At 38.9% G+C, this 25,754-nt stretch overlaps 1 protein-coding gene across 1 annotated transcript; it reads right to left on the reverse strand.

The window, feature by feature from the left end:
• Positions 1-316: 316 nt before the first annotated feature.
• MYCT1 (MYC target 1) lies at positions 317-23,051 on the reverse strand. The gene is made up of 2 exons (XM_040060635.2): positions 22,906-23,051; positions 317-3,327 (listed from the first exon to the last, which is right to left on the reverse strand). The coding sequence occupies exons 1-2, from the start codon at positions 22,955-22,957 to the stop codon at positions 2,795-2,797; spliced, it is 585 nt and encodes a 194-aa protein (XP_039916569.1). The 5' UTR covers positions 22,958-23,051; the 3' UTR covers positions 317-2,794.
• Between the last annotated feature and the right edge of the window lie 2,703 nt (positions 23,052-25,754).

Genomic DNA, 25,754 nt, shown 5'->3' on the forward strand with positions numbered 1-25,754 from the left:
AAGCATTTGCTCAAACACAATGTGAATTGAAGCAGAAGTACTTATAAACCAGTGGGTTTAATACCTGTAAGCGCTGTTGTTTGTGAGAGGCCTTCTCACTTTTAATCCTTTGAAGTTGTTCTCATAGGGCAAATTCTGACCCTGTCTTCAAATAGCATCTTCAGTTTTGGGGTGTTTCCCCACAGAAGCAAAGGAAGGTGGGAGTCCTCATTCACATTTCTAACTGTATCAGCTTGCATAATTAAAGATAATATTCTTCCCTCTAAAGCATTTTTCATGTAAGCAACCATATTCATCATTAAGAAAAAACATGAGCTTGAGATTATAGCATCTAACTTTATTCCACATTCTGAAGCTTCTTGAATGCTTGCAAAACATTTATTTCAGATGTGAAAACAAGTTTTAGATATCTGACAGTGATATTGGCGATACACCAAATGTGTGGTTTTAATCTCCCTAATCCAGGGCACATGAGAAATGTTTTGATATCCAGTTCAGATTTCAGGAGGAAAAAATACAGTACATTTAAGCTTCCCTCTTTACATTGTTTACTAACTACAGTGTAATACAAGTAATAATTGTGTAATAAGTGTGCTGTGGAAAGTTCTACTGTAATGTAATGTGCACTTACAATCCAGAAGACGAAAGTTACTCATCTAAAATGGTTTCACTCTCAAGAAACAAGCAGTTTTGGCCAGCTGGGTGCACATTGGGTACAAAGCCAGTAGGGTAAATTGTCTCTTCCATAGTCCGTCAAACCCACTAAACAAGGGGAGCAGGCTTGAATTCTACTTTTTGTAGGCCTGTTAGAATAGGCTGCATCACCTATTCTAAAGGAAAGATACTTTGAACATATTTTTGCATGCAATGAAATTCACCAGACACAGAAAAACATTAAATTAAAAAAAAAAAAAAAAAAAAAAAGAAAAAAAGAAAAAGCACAACTTTTTTTCTTCAGAGGACTGTTATTTTAAGTCTGTAGCCTGTAATGAGCCAAATGCAGCGTTACAGTCTTATCAGCAAGTTCTGGGTATGCTAGAACCCATAGTGTCTGCAGTGAAATTCTCTGTAAACTCTGTAAATAGTTATTCTTCTTGGAGTGACATACATCTCTCCAGATGTGTTGCACACCTAAAATAAAACAATTAAATCCAGACAGTAAATATATGGAAAATAATTTGCCTTTACAATAAGGAATACTTTTTGTTTACAGTAAGTATTGCTTGTAAGCTCGATGTTTGTGGCATTATTTGCCAACAGGTGGATATTGGGCTGGAATATGGTGAATCAGATATCAATGCCAGTGCTTCCTGAGGGATATTACCTCAGCAAAGGGATGCATGCTGCCGGTCTCCAAGAGCCTGGAAAACCTGGGAGATGCTAAGCATCTTGCCCATTCACAGAAGCTGCTGATTCTTTGTCCCTCCCAGAAGAAAGGTAAAAACTCGTTCTCCCTACAGAAGCCCCATCAGAATCAGGAGTCCTGAGGCTGGTATTGCCCAAGCCTTTTAGAAACAAAAGGCATATTTGGAAGTGTGGAGTGTGGACAGCTCCTCTACTTGTGGAAATTCTTTACCCTTAATTTGAACATGAAATATTTAACAGGGAACTGACACAATAAGAGTTAATTGAGGTCCCATTTGTCTCTGTTATTTCCAAGTCCTGGAAGTTTTGTCACATCAGTGCAATTAGTCTCTACTAAGCCAGGGGTTAGCTTGGCATGATACACATGTAAAAGTCAAGAATATGTGTAAGCCTCAACTAAATACTTTATCTTCATATCCCAATTCATTATACAATCCCTGTATTCAGCCACAGATGTCTGAAATCTTGTTTTAGTGAAAGTCAAGATTTCAGTGAATAAAAGAAAGAATTAAACATTGGTACAATTTGAGAAAAACCATTTGAAATAAGGAAATGACTAATCCCATAGGAAATCAGGAAACTTAATTTAAAAATAGTTTTAATTCATACTGCTTATCTGGATAACCAGAACTAGAAAAATGAAACATGAGGAGTTCTGCCCATACAGCCTCACTGGGCATTAAAATGTGACTACCTGTTCTGCTGGCTGCAGAGAGAAAATTCTTTATAATTGTTATCATGCATTTAGTATGTTGTCCAAAGCTTTTTCCTGCATGAAGCTTCACATGCTTCAGATTTTTTTCCCACACTGTGGGGAATTTTAAACAAGCATCGCTTGTATGGAGTCTTTTCAGATCAGATCATTGCAATCAACAGAACAGGATGTCCATAGCAGCCAGGACTCCATCCTCTATGAGGTCTGCATTTAAGTTTCTTCAGATTGAAGCTCTTCTGGGGTTATAGCAAGAAGGATGGTAATGGGAGGAGCTCTCTGAAAATGTAACAAAAACCTGTAAAATCAAAACTTCTTAAAAAAAAAAAGGAATAGTGAAATTTGCATTGATGTGCTGTGTATATCAGTAATCTCTAGTATTATGTGTTTCTGCAAGAAATGATTTTGTTTTTATGTGGCAGCATTTTTCCCTCTAAAATAAAGAGACAATGGCTGCAATTAAAGATACAACACTATAAATATGTAAGCATGCAGCAGAGCAGTAAAAAAAAAGCCAGCAGTGCAAAGACAAGTGATCTCTCAGACAGTGGGATGTTGGGCTCCGTGAAATCACTGCTACACGCCTCTTGGCAAAGTATGTCCCCTCTGCAACTGCAGCTGGAGACTTCTGAGAAACCTTCATAATGCACAGAAAATTGTTGAGATAGCTGAGGTTCCTCCTAAGATGCGCGTGTGTGTTTGCGGCGCGGACGAAGCTCAGGATTCTGGGAAAGCTTTTATGATGGTTTCATAGGCGGGAGGTGGGGTTTGCGTGGAGTGGCAGATGCGGAGGTTGTTGTTAGACCAGTGGAATTCAGGTCTACTCAAGGTGTTGGTGGTGCTTCCCACAAGGGTTGTGGTGGTATTTGTGGGAGTCAGGGTGATCAGCTGACTGTTCGTCTCCACGGGCAGGGGAGGACACTGCAGAAAAGGGTGGAAGGTGGATGCACGGAAGCTCGATTTCCTGGGGAAAGAGTTGGCCTGCTCCAAGGAGGCTTGCCGCTGGAAGGTGAGGCTGGCCAGGCTGAGGTTGCTCCGACGCTCGCAGCTGCTGTTGCGGTAAAATCCAGTCCTGCTGGCAGCGTGGCCATGGGATGAAGGTCTGGACCGACGGCTGAAGGATGAGGGGCTCCCCTGGGAAATGTGGGCACTAGCTCTGCGACGGGACAAGCAGGTGAAAAATGCCCAGATGATCCCTCCAATCACCAGTCCAATCACCATCGACACTGTGAAAGCTATTGTTATCTGCTCTGAAATACAGCAAAAATGAATGCCAAAGTTAATGAAGTAACTCTGAAGGATATTCCTGCAAGAAATTAATTTAAAATGCCAGCCTCCTTAAAAGATGAACTAGCCCTTATGTCTTTGTAACACGTGAACATCACAACGTAAACATAACTGTTGAGAGAGCGCTTACTATATAGCATTTTGGTGTTTTGTGGGGTTTTGTTTATGGTTGGATTGGGTTTTTTTGTTTTGTTTTGTTTGTTTGTTTGTTTGCTTCCTTGTTGAATTTGCATAATTCAACAACATCCAGAAAATAACTTGCATTTAATATCAGTTTCTGAAACCAGGCAAGGAAAGTCATTAGCCTTTCCCAGAATCAGCCACCCACCAGCTCCAAGTGTTATAAAACTGACAAATATTTCCTCCTCTGGTCAATAGGAGGTGTGGATTTATGCAGACTTGTCCTTCTTGTTATAGACCTTTACGTTCTGTGTGTACGTGTTTGCAATCTCAGCTATTAAAACAGTGGTGTACCTTCTGCCATGTTCTTAGTGGAGTGAACCCTGTATTTATTACAACATGAAAACACTTTCCAGCCTTTTACTGCTGAGTAATAGATAGTTTAAATCCTCCCAGTAATTAATGTAAATGACTACATCCTAAATTATTATGGTCAGAGATAACCATTCATAATACTAAGTCTCTTGACTATTTCCTATCCCCAATGCCCAATTTAGAGACGGATTAATCTGCTTCAAGAAAAGTAAATTTCTAGCTCCTTTAGAAAGGTGTTAAAGGACTACAAGATATGAAAAAAAAGAACCAAAACTAAACAAACAGAAAAACAAAACCCATGGCTAGGATTGCTTACTCTCTCACATGGTTTCGCAGGATGGAGAGATGTGATTTTTCCTTGTATACTTCTAAGAAGAGGACAGTTACTTCAGAAAATTTCACTCGGTTTGCAACCCAGCACAAGCTTTATCGCCGTTGTAAAAAGTTCAGAGATATATTTGTAATCCTGGATAAGGCCTGAAATGAATGCAAAACCTTTATAGATCCTCTCAAAATTTAAGAAGGGCTTGGATCTAAAACAAGAAGGAACACTATGTTGACAACTGGTGGAGCAAAGAGGAAATAAGCAAAAAATATCCATGGGACACCTTGAAACATGTTTATTCTGTTTGTACTCTTCTGTCATATTTGTGGAACATTTTTGTGAAAAAAGAAAGTGTATTCATTCGATAGAGAAAGGTGAGTAACTCCTAGAGCATACTGAAGGGCAGGCACAATAACACTGTGCCAGACAGAAGGTATTAACTCCAGGACTGGGATGCAGGAGTTAGAGATCAGAGGAGGCAAGCTAAGACTAGGCTCAGAATTTTCTAGCAGTCACTAAAGAGTTTGCCCTGAATTTATTGTGCTGTACAAACAGTCATTCCCAAAGCCCAGAATAATGGCAGTGAATCTGAGTTGTGGGACTTGGCCAAAGCAGTTGCTGAAGATGCAAGGAGAGTGAGCTGCCTGAGCGATGGCTGTGGAGAACAGCCAGCACACCCTGAAGAGGGAGGAGAGGTGCCAGGCAGGGCCAGCAGGTCTGACTTGCAGACAGAGGCACCCCAGTACTGGCACCCTGGAAAGGAATCTTTTGTTTTAAGTCAGCCTTAAACTTAGGACAGGTCACTTCAGGAAAGGGGAAAAAAGCATTAGTTTTGCTTCCAGTAGAAGAAATGTAAATGTTTATTGGTTAATTGCACTTTAAGAAGTAGTCATTATTATCTTCCTTATCTACCTTCTTACTTTTCTCCCTTCAGGGAAAAATTGCTAGGGATGTGATTCATACTTGGAAGGCTCACAATCCTTCTGTTCCTGGCCTGTAACCTCTGCTTTCAGGTAGGCTTATAACATTATCCTTTTCAAATAGAGACTGGCAAGGATAATGCATTGGATATTGTTTCAGGGGACTGCTCCCTCTCAGGAACACTTTGGTGTCCTTTCATTCTGAGATGGATAAGACTTGACCCTAAAAGATAAATTTTCTTTAAGCTCTCAAAAACTTTTGACTGGGCACACTAAAGACAAAGGGTCACAGCCTGGTCTGCTTTCTGCAAGAACCCACAGGTTCTTGCTACACTGCACTGCAACTCCTGGCATCAGATCACTTATAAGCAACCTTCTTCTCACAAGCTCAGCGTGATTCTGCCCTTTATAAAACATCTTTAGAGATGGAGCAGGACTTACTGTGCCCCTTTTGGTCAGGAATAGCTTATTATGCCATTTTAATAGATTGAATAAATTCTGTTACTGCAAGTTCCTAGTCTTACTCCCAAAGGTGGGAAGGGAGAGCCAGGACTTGGTGACCTCCAGCTGAATAAATCCCAGGGGGAGGCCCAAAGACATAACTTCCCACACACCACTGATGACCATGCATGGCTATGGGAAAGTGGAGCAAGAACTAATTATTTCTTGTGCTCATTTCTTCTGCACTTCAGCTCAAATGCTAGTTGGGTTATATTTGAGGCTGCCAAGGAATCCCCCAGGCACAGGGCTCTGTGCTGCCACCAGATATCCCTGCAACTCTTTGGGCTCTCAGCTGGCAAAGGGGATCTCCACTGGGCTCAGCAGCCTCGAGCGTAAGCAGAAGCGCAGCAGGCAGCTCAAGTGTACCTGGCTCTGGGGTTGCCATGCACCATGGTGAGGATTTGTCCCTGCATCCCTCCAGCTGTAATTTTCACCACATTCACAATCTAACCAGAGTTTCACACTGTTAAAAGCAGATAAGGGAATTGACAAAAGTATTGAGTGCAACTCTTCAGTCCTTCCCACGTGCTGTTCCCCTGTGCTGGACGTACAGCGCAGACAATTATCCCGCTGGATAATGACGTCGTTTTCTTTAACTTGTTTAGTTCTTTTATTTCTGTGTCTCCATATATGATGGAGAAATCGAGGGTCAAATTATTCCCTGATGAAGCTCAGCTGGGTTTACACTGACTATTTCAGTTGTCAGGACTCCATATGCTCTCTTTTCCATTTGGACTTACATTTAACCCTCTTGGTTCTTATTACAGAAATATCAGTAGATCCATTGGTTACAGATATTTCATTTTCTTCTCTTCCCGAAATCTCGCTGACTTCAGTTGGAACTGTGGATCACACTAATGGGTCAGACTTGTTCTTTGCTTATTCCCTGCAGAGGATGAATTTCACAGAAACGTAATTCAGTTCTAAAACCTTATATTGTAGAATTGTAAATCTATGTCCATTGATTTCCTCCTTAGAATGTCCGGCACTCACAGCCCTGAGGTACATTGGAGTAAATATTATCAAACAGAGTAAAAGATCAAAGGCAGAGTGGGACTTGCTGCACCTGGGATTTTTAGTGGAACAGCTGGCCTTCACCAAATTGTTTTTCTCTTCCTTAATCTGGGCAGTGCCAGAGCAGAACTAGCCTTCGGGGGAGTCAGAGCGACACTGACACAAAGTGTCTCCCAAGGGGCCATTGTAATATCTTATGATTTCCTGAGATCTGTGCCTATCATTCTGTCCTCCGCTTTTAAGGAAAATAGTAAAAAGAAATATCTGGGGATAAGTTAGGGATGCTGTTAATAACAACAACTGCCCAGGCCCCAGTCCCCTAAATATATTTTGATCTGTATGTTTCTCAGGCTGCCCACACTGGGCACTGCCTGCTTTATCTGATTATGCCATAACGGAAAAGATTTGGTACCTCACATCAGTCAATTCTCCACTCTCACCTCTAACACCAGCTGAAGGACAAAGGTTTTTATCAACAACGCAGGACAGACTTTGAGGTACAAAGCCAGAAATGAAAGGCTAAGGTAAAAAAGCAACTGGATATCTTAGCCACTTCACCTTTCTATCTGCGGGACTTCCAACATGACCATACAAAAAAGGTTGGAATTTCAGAACCCGCAATAAGACCCATAACTTCTAAATGCTACCCCCAGATCTGAACATCAAGTCAGCACATTTGTCTGCCCAACATCTATCCAGATCAGGCAATTTTGAAGTCTTTCTGTTCCCTCCTTTCTAGTTTCTGCAGGCAGTTAGGGAAATGTGGTGCTATAGGTTTGTGCAGGGGATTATTGCATCGGAAATAATGCGCAAAACTGTGCAAAACTTTTTCTTGGTCATTGAAGCTTTCTTTAAGAATTTCACCACTTTCCATGAACTGTATATATGAAGTGGTAGCATATATCCGATAAAATTGATAACCTCTGGCAAGTGCTTATCTTTTGACAGAATCCACTCTCTAGAAATTTAGACATGTTACTAGCAACATGTGATGATAGATTGGCTGATGTTTTTCCTAACACTTGTAAGTCTGAAAAACTCTTTCCCATCTGGTGTGGACATCTGAAGCAGGGTCAGCCAAAGGTGGCTCATACCAATCAGAAAGTCCTCTCAGAAGTGTACTATGTTCTCTTCACCCTCACTGAAAAATAGCGACACAATCCCTACCTCGATGTATCAGTCCTTGAATTACCTGAAATCTCCATAAAATAGATTTGCTTTTTGTGACAGAGCATCCCACTTTTATCATGTAGGCTTGCAGGATGTTTGCAGATGTACTAGGACAACCTCGTACTTCTGTGAATTTCATTTTCTTTCATTTTTATGGACCACATCAGCCATCCCTTTGAATTCAAAACACATTTGCTTTGGGGATTAATTTTCCTAAGGAATCTCTCTCTTGCCCTCAGCTCTGGCTGCAGTGAGCTGCAATAGGACTTTGTTCCTTGACCTCAGGAAATCCTTGGGAATTGTGTATTTCCTATATCCTTATGGTAAATTCCACAAGGTGTAAAATTAAGGTGGGCATAGCATCATGCCATGCCCCACTGAGGGGTTTTTTTGTGTTTTTGTGGGGTTTTTTACATGTAAATAACCCACTTTTTGTATACTTTTGTTATTACTATTGCTGGTGTTACCCTTTGTTTTATTATCTCATTGTTGTTTCCAGTAAATTGCTCTTACCTTAACCCATAATTTCCACCATTTTGTACATCAGATTTTCAGCTCCACCCCTGGGGAGGAAATTGGAAGGGGAAGGCATGGGAGAGTGAGTGAATGGAGTCTGGTTTGGGAGAGCCTGGGGGGAGGTGCGGAGCTGGGGGTGCACTAAAGTGAGGAGTGCCATTCCTAGACCACAACAGGAGTTTTATTTTAAAGTTATTAGAAGCGATAAAGTAGCTTGTCACCCAAGAATGGTATTTTTCAGCATTTAAACTCAACATTCTATAGAGACATTTTACTTTTACTACATTAGAGCAAGACTGCTCATCTGCTTAAATGTCTGAGATGTTAATCTGTCTTAAATGCCTATTTTTCTTTTTTTCCACCTGCCCCAAACTAGCATGAGACATTGTGCATCTGACATGCAACTTTTATTCCATGGGGATCCAGCAAGCTCAGAGGTGAAATATACAAGCTTATTGATTTCAGCTGTATTAGCAACAAGAAGTATCAGCACATACCACTGTGACGTAGAGTGGAAGAGAGTGATTTTTATACCTTAAAACAAAATCTTATAAAATTTTATAATTTTAAATTCATTTACATTCTGTTTCCTTCCTTCTCACATCTTTTCTAGCTCTCTCTCCTTTATGTAATGCGTGCCAGTTACTCAAAACTTGTTTAAGTTGGTAATCATTCCTCTCCCTACATGCACACACGTTTGCACAAACAACTTCAGCTTGCCTTGACCCAAAGCTGAAAAGCCTTGATAACTAGTAGAGGGTTTGATCTCAAACATGAAAATATCAGCTGAGCCTTTTTTCACCGAGATGATCTTTTCCCAAAATGAAAGCTCGGTGACAAAAGCGGTATAAAGCACATACGAACCAGTATGGGAAATCATACCTTGCACATGCATTGCACAGCTTAGTCTAGAGCACCAGCTAGTGCACTAAAGCAAGAATTACAGTCTACGTATTACAAATCTGTTAACCTGATAGTAACAATGGCTCAGACACTATTTTTGAGGAGTCTCAGTGTCTCAGGATTCAAGTGAGGTTCAGCTAAGCCATTAGCAGATGATCGTAACACAGCCTCTTCTGTGAGAAACCAGACTGGAGCAGCCAGGGTCCATCAGAGTCTGAACAAACTCATAGCAACTTCCTGAGAGCTACAGGGTTAAGGACAGCTCCCTGTCTGACCATGCAGGAGCCACTCTGGCAGTCACACTCACACCACCAGAGCTGGGACAGAAGCCCTTTAGCAGCTACACCCCCAAGCCCACACAGTCAGACCAGGTTTCCTTACCACCTCAACCCCTGGCATCCCATAGCAGAGTCTCAGATGCCTAGATCCTGAAAAATCATTTAATCATGGTGCAATAACTAAATAAAAAAATAACAGCTTGAGCTGGTGCCTCCAAGAAGAGACACAGAACAAAGGAACCTCTAGGCTTTTATCCCCTCACACTCTAAGGGTGGAAAAGCTGGGGTGCTTGGCTCTTGCTGTCTCTGAGAGTCCAAGTGTCTTGTCCCCTGGCAGGGCCACAGGTCCCTGGGCCCTTTTTTGCACAAAGAGTCAGCAGGTCATGGGCTCTTGCCTTTGGCTCAGCCTCCTGCCCCCTAGAACACAACCTGCAGCTGCACCCTGAGCTACCTGCACTGAACGGATTCCTCAACAATATCAAATGTTCATCTCTGAGCTGGACAGGCTACAGCTACTCATCCTAACGCATCCCAGGCAGCAAGTTTGGAAACAAGGTATACCTGGGGCCCAATGAGCCACCACTTCTTCCCACCACAAAAGGCTTGAAGTGATTAATACTTGAAATTTTATGTTAGTTCTACCAGCTGCAAGAAATCATTTTAAAGCTGGGGCTAGTATCAGTAGCCAACTCCTGTGCTACTGTTGTCATGCTGAGCTCGGAAAAGCAATTTCTTTATATCTAACAAGTGTTGATATTGCTATCTTCCCAATTGCCACTAACTGTGTTAGCAAAACAGCCTCCCATTAATCATTTGTAGGCAGCCCATGATTCAGTTGGGTGGATGAATCAGTTGCTGCGTAATATCAACCAGCTGTGATCTTAGTCATGGCAAAACTTCAAGAAACTTCACACATGACTCCTGAAGATGACTGAGGGTGACAGGCTACAGCTCAAGGTTGTTCAGGTAGTTGTGATGTCCAGAAAACAGAACCTGTGGGGGGAAGCGAGCTAAAAAAAAGCAAAGCAGACTGTGCAGGACATATGAACTAATAAGTGAGACAGAGTTGCTGCCAGAAATATCAGAACTCTGCATTCAGACACAAACTCACTAAACGGATGTTTTATTCACCTTGTGCTACGGCAAGATTCTTTTCTAGAGCAACAGAGAATAATTCTCCCACTTCACCTAATAACAGGGTTTTGGGTTTTGGTGGGTTTTTTGGTGTTTTTTTTTTTTTTTTTTTTTTTGGTGTTTTGTTTGTTTGTTCTTTTGTTTGTTTGTTTGTTTTATGTCCACAGCAGATAAAATAAGAAGTGCTGGTTTTAAAATAAAGCAAAGGAAATTAAAAATCTGTTTCTATCTATGAGGATAGGTAAGAACTAGAATAGATAATCCAGGCATATAGTACATCCACCCCCAGTAAAGATTTTAAAAAGCAACATCAGTCAAGAGTTGTAATGTAATTAATCCTGCCTTGAAAAAAGAAGGTACAACAAATGACAGTTCAAGGTCCATGCTGACGTAATTTTGTGCAGTTTCTAAGATTTTCTTCGATCAGGTAGGCAAATGGGCTCCAGAAGCATCGGAAAAATTATTGATTAAATGACAAGCTTAAAAAAAAAAAAAAAAAAAAAAAAAAAAAAAAAAAAAAAAAAAAAAAAAAAAAAAAAAAAAGGCAGCCCGTGCTTTTGGACTGATTCTCCTTTTGAAATGCAGAGGAGCTAGCTGCTCATCAAAGGGTTAACTTCACAAATGAAGAGCCTATGCAAGAACAAGATTGCCCTCTGCTGGAAGCCGATGCTGGAAATCGAAACTATGCCGAAACCACCTTCATTCTAGTAAAATAGGGAGTCAGGAAAAGCGATCGAGAAACATTCCAAGGGAAGATTACAGAGACCTTCATAGTACCTCAAAAAACAGAAAATATCTGAATTTCATCTCCATAAACACTTAGGATGAGCATTTTGCAGAGGCTTTGAAAGTGAAGTAAACCAAGGCACAGCAAAATTTTCAGAAGTTTAAAGATGTAAAGCTTGCAGTTTTGTACCTTGATGCAGATATCTGTGATCATGGAGGAGCATAAGACTAAGCCTATTCTTAAATTCATATTTCTTGACATCTGCAGTGATATCCAGAATGATCTTCATGGACCAGAGTACATTTGCTTTGATTACTAATACCATGATTTATTGTGATAAAAAGCCAGAGGAGTGGAATATGCCATTTTGACATCCCACAAACCAACTCAGAGTTAATTATGTTCCCTGGATTTTACTGTCAGTTGATTTTTACTGGAATGACAAATAAAGAGTAATTGTAAAAATCAGAAGGAAACATCTAAGATGGAGATGTCAGCATGTTTAATTTAATGCCTTCGGCACAGTTATGTAAAACAAAGCAAAGATTCCTTCAGGCATGCTTTGTTACAGTGTGGTTTCATTGTGATTCCTCATGCATAACAGAAGCAGTAATAGAATTTGATCATTTCTGTATTTACAGCAAGCAATCCTCTGGGCAGACATTCTTACCCACCTCACAACAGCAGAGCTAAGCTATATGTCCTCTGCATAAACCAAACACTAAATCACAATCTGACACGGTGCAATATGACATTATACTTATTTCTTAATTGATATTTAAAAAAATTTACACCTGAGAATAAGTAATCTCATAAATGAATAGACCTTAAAATTAATCTTAAAACTGAGGATGAAATACTGAAACACATAGCCTACATTTAAGGAAAAAGAAGACATCCAGATGTAGAACATAACACAAGGATTCAAAGGGGTTATTAGGAAGAATGTGTGGTGGGGAATATATAGAAAATATCCTCAGTCCCACCACAGTAATTCTTTTGTCAGTGCCTGACCCAGGCACAGCTTCAGGTGGAGTTTGTTCTCACTATTTTTTTTTTTTTTTTAACTTTTCAACTAACCGAGCCATCAATGGCTTCCTTCTTTATCTGTATTTTGGCTGCATAACTTATGCACTTCCCACAGAAAACACGTGTTTGCTTGGTTGATTAATCTTCCATTACCCTGGATAATGGAGAGATGGTATTGATGTAAGACAATTTTTAAAAGCAAAAGGTTTAAAATTAACAGATGTCTCTCAAATGGTCAAACCTGTCATAAGTGTGTGTTAGGATGCTGGATTGCGAATGTAAATGTCTGAAATAGAGAATTAGTTTTCTTCTGTAAATAAGACGCCAGAGAAACAAGGCAGAGGCCTCTGGTGAGAAACAGAAACTACCATGGCTCTTTCCTTCAGCAAGCATTTGTCAGAGCCCAAAGAAGTTTATACATTATATTAAACTGACTATTTTTTTTTCTCCCCCATTTATTTCACTGAAAATTTCCCAGATGTTATTTCATAACAATGCTGTATATATTTGTATCATTGATGGAGTTTAGGCTGAGGTCATTTAACAGATAAATCTTAAAATACAATTTTCTCATTTTCAATATGTGAAAATCAAATTAATGTCTTTCCTGCCTCTTCAAGTAGAAGGAAATTAATGGTGTTAGAAGAATAATTTAGGATTGCTTGGTGCAAAGTTCAGCACAATAAATACAATAAGCTTCAAAATCTGAGTAAGTATATTTTTGTATAAGAAGTGAAGCTTCTACCTTGAAAAGCAGGGGGAAATGATATTGTTGATAAATGTTGATAACGTTGATAGTCTTTTCTGATTATTTTTTAATTCTCTTTTATTTTTTTTCAGACAAAAGGATATGGCTATGAAATGAAAATAATCGTACTAAGAAAAAATACTCAGTCTTGAGCCTTGATTTTGCCTTGTGCTCCTGTTTTTTGATTTTGGACATTTCATTCCCTCTCCGTGCTTCAGATTAATCTTCTGTATAAGGGAGGTGGTATCACACACAGCCTCTCATTTGGCTAACCAAGATTTTAACAAATATTATAAACTCATTTAACGCCTGTTTAAAATAAATTACAGTGGTAAAATGGGAAGTGGTGCATAAATACAGGGTCTTTTCCTTTAGTACATTCTGCAAGAAGAACTGAGGCGGAACCATGGCACCTGCAGTGTGCTGAGACCAGCTCACGTGAGCATGAACGCTGTTGGGCTCTAGCAGATGACCATGCAGCCCCAGGGCGTTTGTCCTGGGGAGAACACAGAGCCCTAAGCTGCTTTGGTTATGTGACACTTCCACACGGCAAAATGTTCCCCCGTGTAGTGCTTGAAAGAAGAAATAGACCTTGTTTCCTATGGACCAGATTTCTGCGTTTAGGGGATAAAGAATTATGCTTCTGGCAGCTCATGTAACAACGAGCAGCACCATATAATTAGTCAATAATGTAAGTGTAATTGTTAAAATGTGTGTAAGCTGCGTGCTTGATTATTATTTAAATAATAGTCTGCAAAAACTTTTCTTTATACTACCTCAGATTTGTGTTCTTCCTGCTAAAGATGGTGAAGCATTTGATAAATCAGTAGCTGTATAACAGGGTGGGTAAAGCAGAAAAGCAGTGATTAGGATGACACAAAACACAGCCTGAGGATGACAGACTCACTTTAAAAGAGTAATTCACGTACAAGGAAGAAATCGTGCTATAAATAGACAGAATGTAAGAATAAGACTGGTCTCTACTCTTTGTGACGCAGTTTGTTACTTTCATCCGAATTCAGTAATAATGCTCTTTTCCTTGGGCTTGCCAGAACAAGGGGGGGGGGGGGGGAAAAAGAAGTTCCTCATTAGTATCTACTTTTATCTCTCTGACAAACTTGCACATAAGATCTTGGAATGCATTTGCATATCAACATTTTCAGTTTAAGCCTCTCTCAGTCAGACTTTCTCAATATCTGACTATTGTTATGGTCCCCTTTGCTTCAGTAATAGAAGCAAAAAATTTCACGTGCTCATCAAATCTTTTACCTAACTGATAGAAAAATAAGCATAATGGTATTAAAATTGAGATAATTTCATAATTCTTCCCTTCCAGAAGACAACATATGATTTATGAAGCAAAAGGACACGGCCACTCCAACAAACAGTACTGCCATGTGCATAAGAAATCCAACTGAAAAGCTGCACACAGATCAGCTCTTCACAACTCAGCTCCCCCCAGACAGCTGAGGGGGAGCAGGAACATGGGATATCTTGAAGCTGAGAAGGGGAAGATGAGCAGCGCCTTTCTTTTTAATTACATAACAGATAATGGATTTGTTGGATTTTTTTTTTTTCTTTTTTTGATATGAGAATATTTCTGGAGGACTTCAGATGAGGAGTCAGGGACCTTGAGTGTTACAAAAGAATAAGATTCACTTCTGTCATGCTGGCACTGCAGAGCTGATGTTCAGATGCAGTTGCTGGCATTGCTAATGCCTCACCATCACATGCTATCTTTTATTTTCCATCATTTAAACCCACACCCTTGTTGCCATTGCTCTCAGTTTTACCACTATTTATATGACAACTGTGTCCTCTTTGAGTCACTGGCCCAGGCTGCTCTGCTGCTGCCTTGTGACACATCCCAAGTCAGCTCAGGGGAAGTGGAAAGGGGAAGATTATCTGCTGATCTTGACCTGATAATAATAAAGTCTTCCTTGTAGAGGTCTTAACAGATTCAAGCAGAGGAAAGGTGGTGTGTAGGGGGCTCACTTGCCCTAGAAATCTTCTGGTTACCATGTTTGTTGCACAAATTATGTGGCATACTTAAATCAGCTTTAGACTGCTTTATCACTTGAGAAGTGAATTAGTTTTGTGATGTTTTCTATATCTCTGCCACAGGATTGTCATGCAGATCAGTACCTCATCTCAAGTGGAAAAGGATGCAACCGAAATATCTGTAGCTCTGGAAGGCATGCAGAAAAAGTTACTCTGATACTCTGATGTAGGATTGATGTACAATCCTACAGCCTTCTCCAAGAGGGGATAAACAGTCTGTCTCAGTTCTTATATAGGTGAAGCTGAGTTTTGCTGGTGTTAACATTTTTTGGTTTTGCTTGTGTTGTCAGAGTCTGTCTGACATCACAGTGTGTGACACTTGTAACAAAAGCAAAACTGCCTCCTGTCCTAAAAACTCTGCTGAGAAACAGGGGATTTTCATATTCCTAATTTCTGCAGATTCACTGTGCAGGGATATTGCCATTGTTCTTCATCCATATGAACAAGGTTATTCATTCAAGGTAAATATTTGGTGAAGTAATCTGGAAATATGGCTTCTCTATTAAATTTGTGATCATGTAGCATTTCACTGAGGAGCAGGAAGGAAAACTTCTAGGTAGGTAGTCTAGATTTAAAGCTGGTAATAAGAAGGGAAACATTTCAAGCATTAAGCATTTAAATAAAGATCTCATTGTCTTTCATAGTGTCGTTTAAATGCATCATATTTTATATCTGTCTTGTACATCTGCTTCTCATATAATCCACTTGAAATAATCAGTGTGTTTACAGGAAACCTTTGCAAAGCCAAAGAAGTCTTTCTACTTGATCATGTGTCATATTTTACCTCATCACCTTTCTCTTGAGAACATTCTTACGAAAAAGCACAGGGAAATTATCTCTGATTTTCAAATAGGGGCCTGAAACATGCTGATACCATCTATCTTCTTTACCAGAAACCCAATCAAAAATCTGTCTTCCAATATGCCTATTCCCAAAAACATCTTTAAGGGAATCCAGCTTGTTCTAAGTTCAAGTTGCCCATAGTAAAATAAGACAATTCCATTTCTCAGTGAATTTGGGAAGAATAAAAGTATTTTACTCCACATTAAGAACCCACCCTCAGGAGTCTGAACACATTTTGAAGTTGATAAAAATTTCTTGTAGGAGTGTGAGGAGGCTTTATTGCCACCATTGACTTTACTCAACACATCCACACCTCCTCTAAGCCAGTATGCTTGCAGGTGTGTTATTTGACAGAATTGGAAATCTGCAGCCCCAGGGACATGGTCTGTCCACACAAGACTGACACAAAGGTGCATTGGCATTCTCTACCTCTTTCTGCACTGTACCTTGTAGGATGCACTCACACCATTCACATATTTTGCACATATATTAATGAAATTTTGCTCTAATTATTCTATCTGATCAATCTCTTCTGGGCTAAGAAACATGGCCCCATTTTTCAGCCAGTTTTCCTGACCATTTCATGTAATGAATTCTGACAATTTTCTGACTAAACTAGGAAATGCATCCCTCCTTATTATTTACTATTTTATATTAGGCTATTTTTCTATTTTGGGGTTGCCCAAATTCACATGCCCCTGGCTGCTACTAAATAAAATAATAATGAGGAAGGCATTTGGATTAGGACTCTTCAAAATGAGCTCTTATTCTACCATCAGTAGATATTCTTGGCTTTGAAATAATAATGAAAGATAAGGTGTTCTTTGTTATTAGAAGACATAAGAGTATGAAAAGGTAGTTTTGGTCACATACAGTTTTTTCCCTTTTTTGAAGGCTCCATCTTGAATGAGTAAAGGAGAAAATATTAGTCAGAAGATGAAAGGTTGGGCAAGCAATAAAGAACTACAACAACTCTAATAGCAAATCTGGAAGTATGAGTGATTTATTTGATTGTAAAAGATAGGTGAGGAGTCAAAAGAAAGGTTTGTTCACACACAACTAACTCTCGTATCAGCTCCATCATTATGGGCACTGCTCAGTGTCTGCTCAATGATTTGAGCCCCCTAATATCAGATCACAGGCTAAAACCTCAAGTTGCAAGTAAGTGCTGAGCTGTGGATCAGTAACCCTGATGAGACAGAATTCAAAATCTGAGATTCAAGTGTTAATCAGACTTGTTAAAGCAGTGCTTGATAAAGCACTCTGGGAAATCTGAGCAGTAAAGTGGTTGCTGTAGATATTGGCAGTGTATGCCAGCTGGGGAGCTGCAGATTCAGTATGCAGACTGCATTTTATATATATACACATATATATGTGTGTGTGTGTGTGTATATATATATATATACATTTTATATATGGATGGCTGTGACACAGGAAAGGTTTTAGTACAGGCTCCTGACGAAAGAACTCAGGTATGTTCTTTCAGATAAGTCTGACTTTACCACATCAATATGGTTCCTTTCTTCCTCTGATAATATTTGCCTAGACCATTCTGCTCCTTTCCCTCCCATTCACCATGTATTGGTTAGTTTGACTTGCTTTTTATTTTTATTCTTATTCAATAATCATAAGTGTTTTTTGTATAACATTTTACCTAAATGCTAAAAAGCAATGAGGTTAAAGAAATTAAAAACTGGCAATACCGTTTATCAATGGAATACAATTTTCATTGATTGTCCCCAGCAGTAAGGCTCTATCCTTACTTTAGGTCTCTGTTTCCTGAAGAGTACCTATTATTTTGGAGAGTCCTATCATTTTGGATAAGCATTGTGAGGAATTATTCCTTAAAACACTACAACAGGACTGCATGATGAGGTTTAAAGAAAGCATTTTGCCTCTGTTCTCCCACTGAGGCTGCTTCTAATAACAGCAGTCTGTAAAGTCAAAGTTGTCTGGCTCCAGCATGGTAATTTCAAAAGGAAGAAGCTCATTTTTTCACATCCCATTTCCAAACTTTTGTAGGCATCAGTGATCTAACCCAAAGACTCTGCAGAATGATTGTATCTCCTGTGAAAAAAATTTATTCCTTGTGCTATGAATTCCTTATGAATTGTGCTGCCAAATATTGACTTTTTAAAATTTCTGGGTGTTTTCACAGATAATTGATGAGACAAAAGAGACAAACTGCAAGGAAAAACTCTGGACTATGCAGTGTCTGCAATCACCTTAATCTATTTTGGATCATTGCCATGAATTAAAATACCAGGAAGAATTAATATTGTTGTGATTTTGAAAAGAGGGAAAGGAGAATTGAAAAGAAGAATAATAGCAAATCAGGAAATACAGTTTTGAGGTTGATAGATCACCTGAATCCAAAGCTCTAATTTTGTTGTGTTTTTCTCCCTCTATTTTCACTTCCACTTCCACCTTGAAGGTTTTCTCTATTAAGAAAAAATCTTCAGTGGTGTAAATCGCCTCTAAGTGTTTCTATGTCACAATTTTACTTCCCCCTTTCTGCCAGGAAAGGAGTTACATCGTCAGCTTATTTAAATCCTCTGTGCTGCTAGCAATAGGACTGCCAGGATAAAGGCCCTCCAGGTGTCTCTCTGGTTCTTTCCAAGGTGCTGGTCTTTTTCACCCACCAGACTAGGAACAGTAGTGGCCTGTAAGAAGATCCCACTGCCACATCTGCTGTCAAGTGCTCCACAGCTGCCTGCAAACTGCAGTCTTTCTGTGCCCACATCTCCAGCAGGACAGCTGAGGCAGGAGCCAGAGCCTCTTTGCTGCTGCTAAAGTGTGAATGGAAAGTGTACAAAGTATGTGAACAGGAGCAAAGGGAACGAGGGGAGACCACCCGGAGGGGCTGCTGGAAATGGGCTGACACAAACGTCCGAGTGAACCCAAGAGGCTTCACCTTCAACGTGCAGGACACCACAAATGCTGCTGCTTCTCCTGCTTGCCAAGAACGGGGCTGCATCTCTTGCTTGTGCTTCCACTCCGCCATGAGTGCCACTCATGAAGGATCCCAGAAGAGGAATCATGTGCCATGGCCGTCTAGGCTGGACTTTGCAGTGCCCAGCAGCTGTGTCAGTGCTGCCCTTCACAAGTGTTACTCCAGTGCATAAAGAGAACGACGCACAGCCCTTAACCATGATTGTTGCTACACCAGTAACGTGATAAACACAGCATCAGGCATCAAAATACACTCATCCGTAATGCCATGTTTTTTTCCAGCAGAGCACATAGTCTGACTTCCTTCAAACAAACAGACACATTATAACGAAGAGAAGACCGGTGGGTTGAGGGAGAGACTAGGCAAAATTTGATATATTTAAAAACATGGGTGCATATGTAGTTTATGAAGCCAAGCAATAATACCTATAGTACGTGCCAAGCAGTTTGCAATCTCAAAATGCTCTAAGTCAGCTGATTTATGGCATTATTTCCACACACAAAACAAATAACATCCTGGATTCTGATTCAAGAAAAGAAAAATTGTCCTTAATGCTTTTAAGTTATTAAATTTTAAGGTTGCATTTTTAAATAGACACTCGAGTAAAGCTAGACTGAAGGGTAGTCTAGGGATCTAAGTTAATGTTGATTAAAATCTGCTTACACTTTTTCTCCCTGCTGCTGTCACACTGATCAAATGTATTATTTAAATTAAATTTCCTGATCTGAAATTATATTGCTATCTATGCTGAAGAAAGAGGATTGTCTTGAAGACATTTTTTTTATTTATTTGTGTGCTACTGAAAATGCTTTTAGGAGTTACAAGAAATGCACTCCTGGCTTGAGTGGAAACATTTTTTTCTCCCAGTGTTACCTTATAAATCAAAATGAACTCAATAAAGACTATATTAAAACAGTAGAAAGTGAGATTATTAGTTGATGAATGGGTATCAAAGCTTGAATTTTTCACTCAGCTATTATTAACCCTCCTTTTGAAACTAGTAATAAGAATATAATCCTATAAAAAAATAGACTCTCTGTCTACAATGTACTACCAGCAGAGCTGAAGTTCAGCAGGGACTGGCTTTAAGTGCTTCTCTTCTTAGCTCTTCCAAAGTATCGCACTATGGATTCCCATTGCAAAGGAGGGTGGGCAGCAGTTTCATAGCTTCACAGAAGCTGGTACCTGATAGAAATGAGCTCCTGCATCCTGGCAGTAGCTCAGACACTTATCTGAAGGAGACATGGATATCTACAAAGACTTTGTGAAATATCTGTAGTAGGAAAAAGCTCTAGCCAAGCAAGAGTCAGGATCTAAATTTTCTGCTTATGACACGTTACACAGAGGACACTTGCTGACAGGGCCAGGAGTTCTATCATAAACCCATTCATTTAAAATGGAAGAAGAGTTTAATATTTTTCTTTTCATTTGTTTCATTCCAAAAATACTGCAGATGGATGATGGTGACATCTGAATGCAAAGAAGAATTCCTGCAAGGTCTACAGCTAAGCATTACAGTTACTGACTCTAGTCTGTCACTGATTGGGAACAGAGCTTGCAAAAACTTGCGCACTGATTCTTTTTTAATATTATCATTTTTTAAGATCTTTGCATGAGAGAAAGGGCTTAGACTACTTAGACAACTCACGGAGAGTGACTTACATCGAGGTGGTCATATCTTGCTTTTCTCTACATAGCTTGCTTAAGGCACACTTCCACTGGCCTGGAGCAATTGTAAAAAGATTTCTATGTGCTCACACATAAGTAGCACAGAGGACAGCTTAGTTTGTTCATTGTTCTAAAATTCTTAGAGTCACTTTTAAGAAGCTATTGTGTGAAGTTGTCACTGGAAACTGGACAACTATAAAAAACAGGATGCCTGTATATTTTCCAGCATAGGGAGCCAATGATAATAGATGTTTTACAAGACTGTAAGAGATTAAATATAATTATGAACAGTTGCTTTGACTATTTTTACAGCACTGATTTTTTTTCTCACAAACTTAGTCCATCTCAGCAAACCTTTGCACATATGTTGAAATTTATACTTTGGCTGAGTCCATGGAAGATGCTGAGAAGTTACACATGCAGGGAAAAGGAATGTATCATGGTAATGTAGTAACATTCACAGCACTACATGGTGTGTGGCTTAGAAAACAGCCTGGAAGCCATGTCCTAAAAAATCAGTCCCAAGTACTGCATTCTTATTTAATAAAGAATTAAATTTTATTTATATCTATTATGTGTCATTTTATTTTTACCTCAAGTCATGTATGTCCAGGATTTCAGGAAACACACTTCTGTCATTTTAAGTGATGTTTCCACACAGTGAGCTTATGTCAGTCATCATCTTCTAACATACTGTATAGTGACCCTTCCTACTCTACCATACATTATATACCTACAGGAAACAAAGAGAAAGTTATATTCACTCCTCTAAAGTCTATCAGAAAAGTAAGAAAAATCTGAGAGGCATCTTCCCTTTCAAGGACCATGCAAGCTCCTCATAAAAATCCAATTTCTGAGGTTCATCTGCTGTCAGAGCCTAAGCAAATGGGATGTGATCAGGGCTGGGTACAGTGTCAGACAAGCCACGTGAGCAATGAGGATGAAAGGAGGCCCTTTCAGCAATAAGTCTTCTAAAGTGTGTCCTGCTCCGTGTTGTTAAATGCAGAAAGTTCTTATTCTCAAAGAGCCATTTTGGAAGTGCAGCCATCTTCACTGTTAAAAAAAGATTGTTCTTCAGAGTCAAAGAGACAACCCCCAGACAAAAGACTCTGAAACAGTAATAACTGTAATTTTTTCCTCAGTTAATCTGTAAGTATTGATCAAAGATGTCGAGTATCAGTACCCTACCCTTAAGCCCAAGACACAAAAATTAAGTGAGTCTCTCTTGGTCTCTCAGTATGAAAATATATGTGCCACTGCAGGAAGCCTAGATGGCATTCAACAGATTCTTGTTCCTTATGACAAGAAAGAAAAGGGACTTCTTTCCATCTCTTGTATGTTTTGTTTTTGTTTTTTTCCTCACTCTTTTCCTGGGGCACTTCTGTGTGACTGAAGTCGTATTTTGCTCATGCATATTATTTTTTAGTTTTGAATAGTGTTCAGATTCTTGGAGGTATCATTGCTCAGTAGCAATAATATAATAGGGAAAAACAGATATCCAATTCATTCTAAGCTAATTGCTAATAAATGTTAACATTAAACATAGCAAGCAATAGAGCTGTTTGAAAGGAAAGATCTTCCACAGCAGTGGCACGGGATCTTTTAAGATCAAATCAATTAATCTAATTACCCTAAATGAATTTCAATATAACATACTTTCACCTCACACTATACATTTCAGTTTATGAACTATTCCCAGATCTGGGTGAAAGGAAACAGCCATAATAGATAATAATCAAAATATAAATTGAGGGAAAAATAAGGAAGATCTCACCATGAGGCAGCACAACAAATTACAAGTAACTTTTCATTCCGGAGGAATAAGTGTTTATTCCAAATGTTGAAACACATTTAGCCTTTGCTGTCCCATTTTCGTCAAAAGATGAAACAGATCATGTCTGCTGTGTAGGTACATCCATTAGGCAGTTGAGAATATCTACCTGATCTGACTATCGACTGAAGTCAACAGGCACCTTTTCAACTGACTGCAGTAATGAACTTTCTGAAACAATCAATTTTGCCCTGGAAGATTCTGCTGTCTTCATTTATTTAAGAACCTGATAAAACTTTGTCAAAGAAACATTTGGAAAACAGTCTTATCACTGCAGGAAATAAAAACCTATTCATTACTCTTTGCATCCTACATGAGGCTTGAAAGTATATAGAGGTATTTTTTAAGGCAATCAACAATAAACATCTGCATCTACATTAGCAATATTCTCGGGGGAAAAAAAAAAAAAAAATCAATATCCTTACCCCAAAACTTTGGTGGCCATGTGATTGGAGGAAAAGTACTGTTCTTATCCATAACATCCAAATAGCAAATACAAAATGGTACGTCCACAGAAGAGCAATAGTTTTCTGAATGTTTGAGATTTTGCACTAGAAGCAAAGCTTTTGTGCTGCCACGGAACTGTGTTGTTTGCCTGAAAGGAAATTGATGTATCACATTTCCTGCTTGTGGACTCGAATTAGTAAGTGTTTGCCTTATCTTGGAACACCACATGGTTCCCGAGACAGGGAAGTAGTTTCCTTCTCGTCATTTCCTCAGCCAGAGCAAATTGACTCAGAACAATACCAAATCACCTCCTTCTCTGAAACTTTTTGAACTCCAAAAGTCCAGAGATAGAGATATGAAAATTTCTTTGTCTTTCCTTTAAGGATTTTCTATGTTGAAGACATTCCTTCAACATCCAAAAAGCACTTGTACATGGCAGGAATTTTCATAAAGAAATAAATGCATCAAGAAGTTCTAAATGGACATGAATTCTTTAGGATATTAATTTAGGGTATGAGGATGGTTAAGTATTCACCATTGTTCCTTGGCTGGTTGGAGGAACTAGCTGGGCCTGACAGTGTAACTGTAAATTTTTCCCTTTCCCCACCCCATTCTGAAATATGAGTTCCCTGGAACACAAACAAGCTTTGAGTTAATTGCTCGGACACGTTTAATACAACACAGTGTTAATTCCCCAATGGAATTGTAGGTACTGCTGCTATATATAACATATAACAATAACAATATAGCTACAAGAGAAAATAGCCAAGGTATTTAATGACATAGGCCAAGAATTAATGGAGAATGAATGGACATTGATAAAATATATGATTTTGTATTTGTGTGACAATTTCTGTAGAACCAAGTTTCAACTATTTTCTTCTTAAATATATTTCAGATAATGAATACCCATAAACATTCTGCTGTGAATGGAAACCTCAGTTCTCTGAAGAGGTATATGAGGGTTTTCTTGCCCTTATACTATAAAACCCCCAAACAAACCTAAACCTAAAGTTATCTATATTTATTTTCCATAATGAATAGCTAGAATCCCCTAAATTTAGGAGATTATTAGGGTTGAACATTTTCATTTATGTTTCAGTTTGGTTTTGTTTTTCATGAAAGACATTTTTAAAAATACTAAGTAAAGACACCCTGATGGTAAATGGAAACTGATAGTTTTCAAAGCTTGTGCTTAAAATGGCATATCTAAATACTGATTTAAGAACTTAAATGAAAAATGTCTGATTTTCACATGACTGTGAACAAGCTACTTCATAAGAAATTCTGGGATTATTTCGTTTCAGTGGGACACTGACACCAGAATAGATGCTAAAAATATACAAAAATAAATAGTCCTCAACTAGGGTTGATTTATGCTCTAAGAGCATATGGAAATAAGCCAAAACTGAACTATTGTAAACTCTAAAATGAGGAAATTAAATTATTTTTTGTTTACTGACTACATCTATTGAGATGATCTTTGTAAAAAAGAATTGAACACAATCTAGTTGAAAAGCATCTGAGTTCAGACACGATCATGTGTACAAATAATTGCATGTTACACATAACCAAGTGTATGAAATACAAACCTTAATTCTTTGTGGAAAAAGTCGACAGCACGAGAAATGGGACGGTTTCTGCCTTGACAGAGTGTTCCAAGATGGGAGTACTCTTGCTTTCCTCAGAAACAAACAGCTGATATGGGTAACTACCAGCAGCAGATCAGAGAAGCTGCACAACCTAACGTCTTATCTGTGCCACACACCCATAACCAGCAACTTACAGCAAAGAAAGTTTTAGATTAATAAAGGTGATGTGGGTTTAAACTGACTTGCTAAGCAGGAGGCTCTCTCAGGTTGGTTTCAAACTGTCTTTCCACGATTTACTCTTGAAAGATAATGGAAGGATTGCTAGTTTGGGCAAAAGAATTTATCTAAAAGGGATACAGCATATCATATCCCTAAGACAGGATCATAGAGTGGTTTGGGCTGGAAGAAACCTTAAAAATCATCTAGTTCCAACCCTGCTGCCTTGGCTGGGTTGGTACCTTCGACTAGACCAGGCTGCTCAAAGCGACATCCAACCTGGCCTGTAACACTTCCAGGGATGGGGCATCCACAGCTTCTCTGAGTAATCTGTGGAATCTTCACCAAAAAGCTAAAGCAGATTGATAAATCACAGACTCTTCTTATTATTTTAAGTGTTAGACTAATTTTATTTCTGTTCTCTTTTTTTTCTGAGTATTGCAGAAATATATTTTACTGGTAACCCCATAGGTTCCTTCATTTTTCTTTATTGAGAAATATCTTTTCCTGAAAATATAATCATCATAGCTCAAGGTACCCTCATGGGTAAAAATCCTCATCATCCTTCATTATACTGGAAAGTATAACCCACTGTCAATTCTGACTGATGGGATATGGGGGCATGTAGATGATATGTCAAATATATTACTGATATGAGTCCAATTCCGATGAAATGAGCAGTCTTTTACTCTTTGAAAAGACTAATTTAATTCTGTCCTTAAAAGTTTTGAATGCACTGATTAAATTAGGGGAGGTGCTTTGAATTTACTGCAGCATTAGCCCTAATCCTGAGGAAACACAGGTATGTATACTGAATTGTCCTGCACAAACCCACAAAATCTTATTTCAAATAAAATCAGAGTTCACTTAAAATAAAATAATAGAATGAGCATCCAGTGAAAATTTTTCTTTTTCTTTTTTTTTTTTTTTTTACACTTTCCATCTGGAGATTATGCTTTAAACTGGGATTTCCTTTAATTGTTTCATATTTCAGCAGTCTCATATTTGTCCTTGGTTAG

The sequence above is a fragment of the Hirundo rustica genome, chromosome 3 (assembly GCF_015227805.2).
Source record: "Hirundo rustica isolate bHirRus1 chromosome 3, bHirRus1.pri.v3, whole genome shotgun sequence".
In the NCBI taxonomy this organism is placed as follows: domain Eukaryota; kingdom Metazoa; phylum Chordata; class Aves; order Passeriformes; family Hirundinidae; genus Hirundo; species Hirundo rustica.

What these genes read in the sequence shown, in the direction of transcription:
- MYCT1 (XM_040060635.2), bottom strand. Translation starts at nt 22,957, where the DNA reads ATGGATAAGAACAGTACTTTTCCTCCAATCACATGGCCACCAAAGTTT. An exon ending in ATGGCCACCAAAGTTTTGGG is followed by an intron (nt 3,328 to 22,905) that starts GTAAGGATATTG and finishes GCTGTATTTCAG; the next exon opens with AGCAGATAACAATAGCTTTC.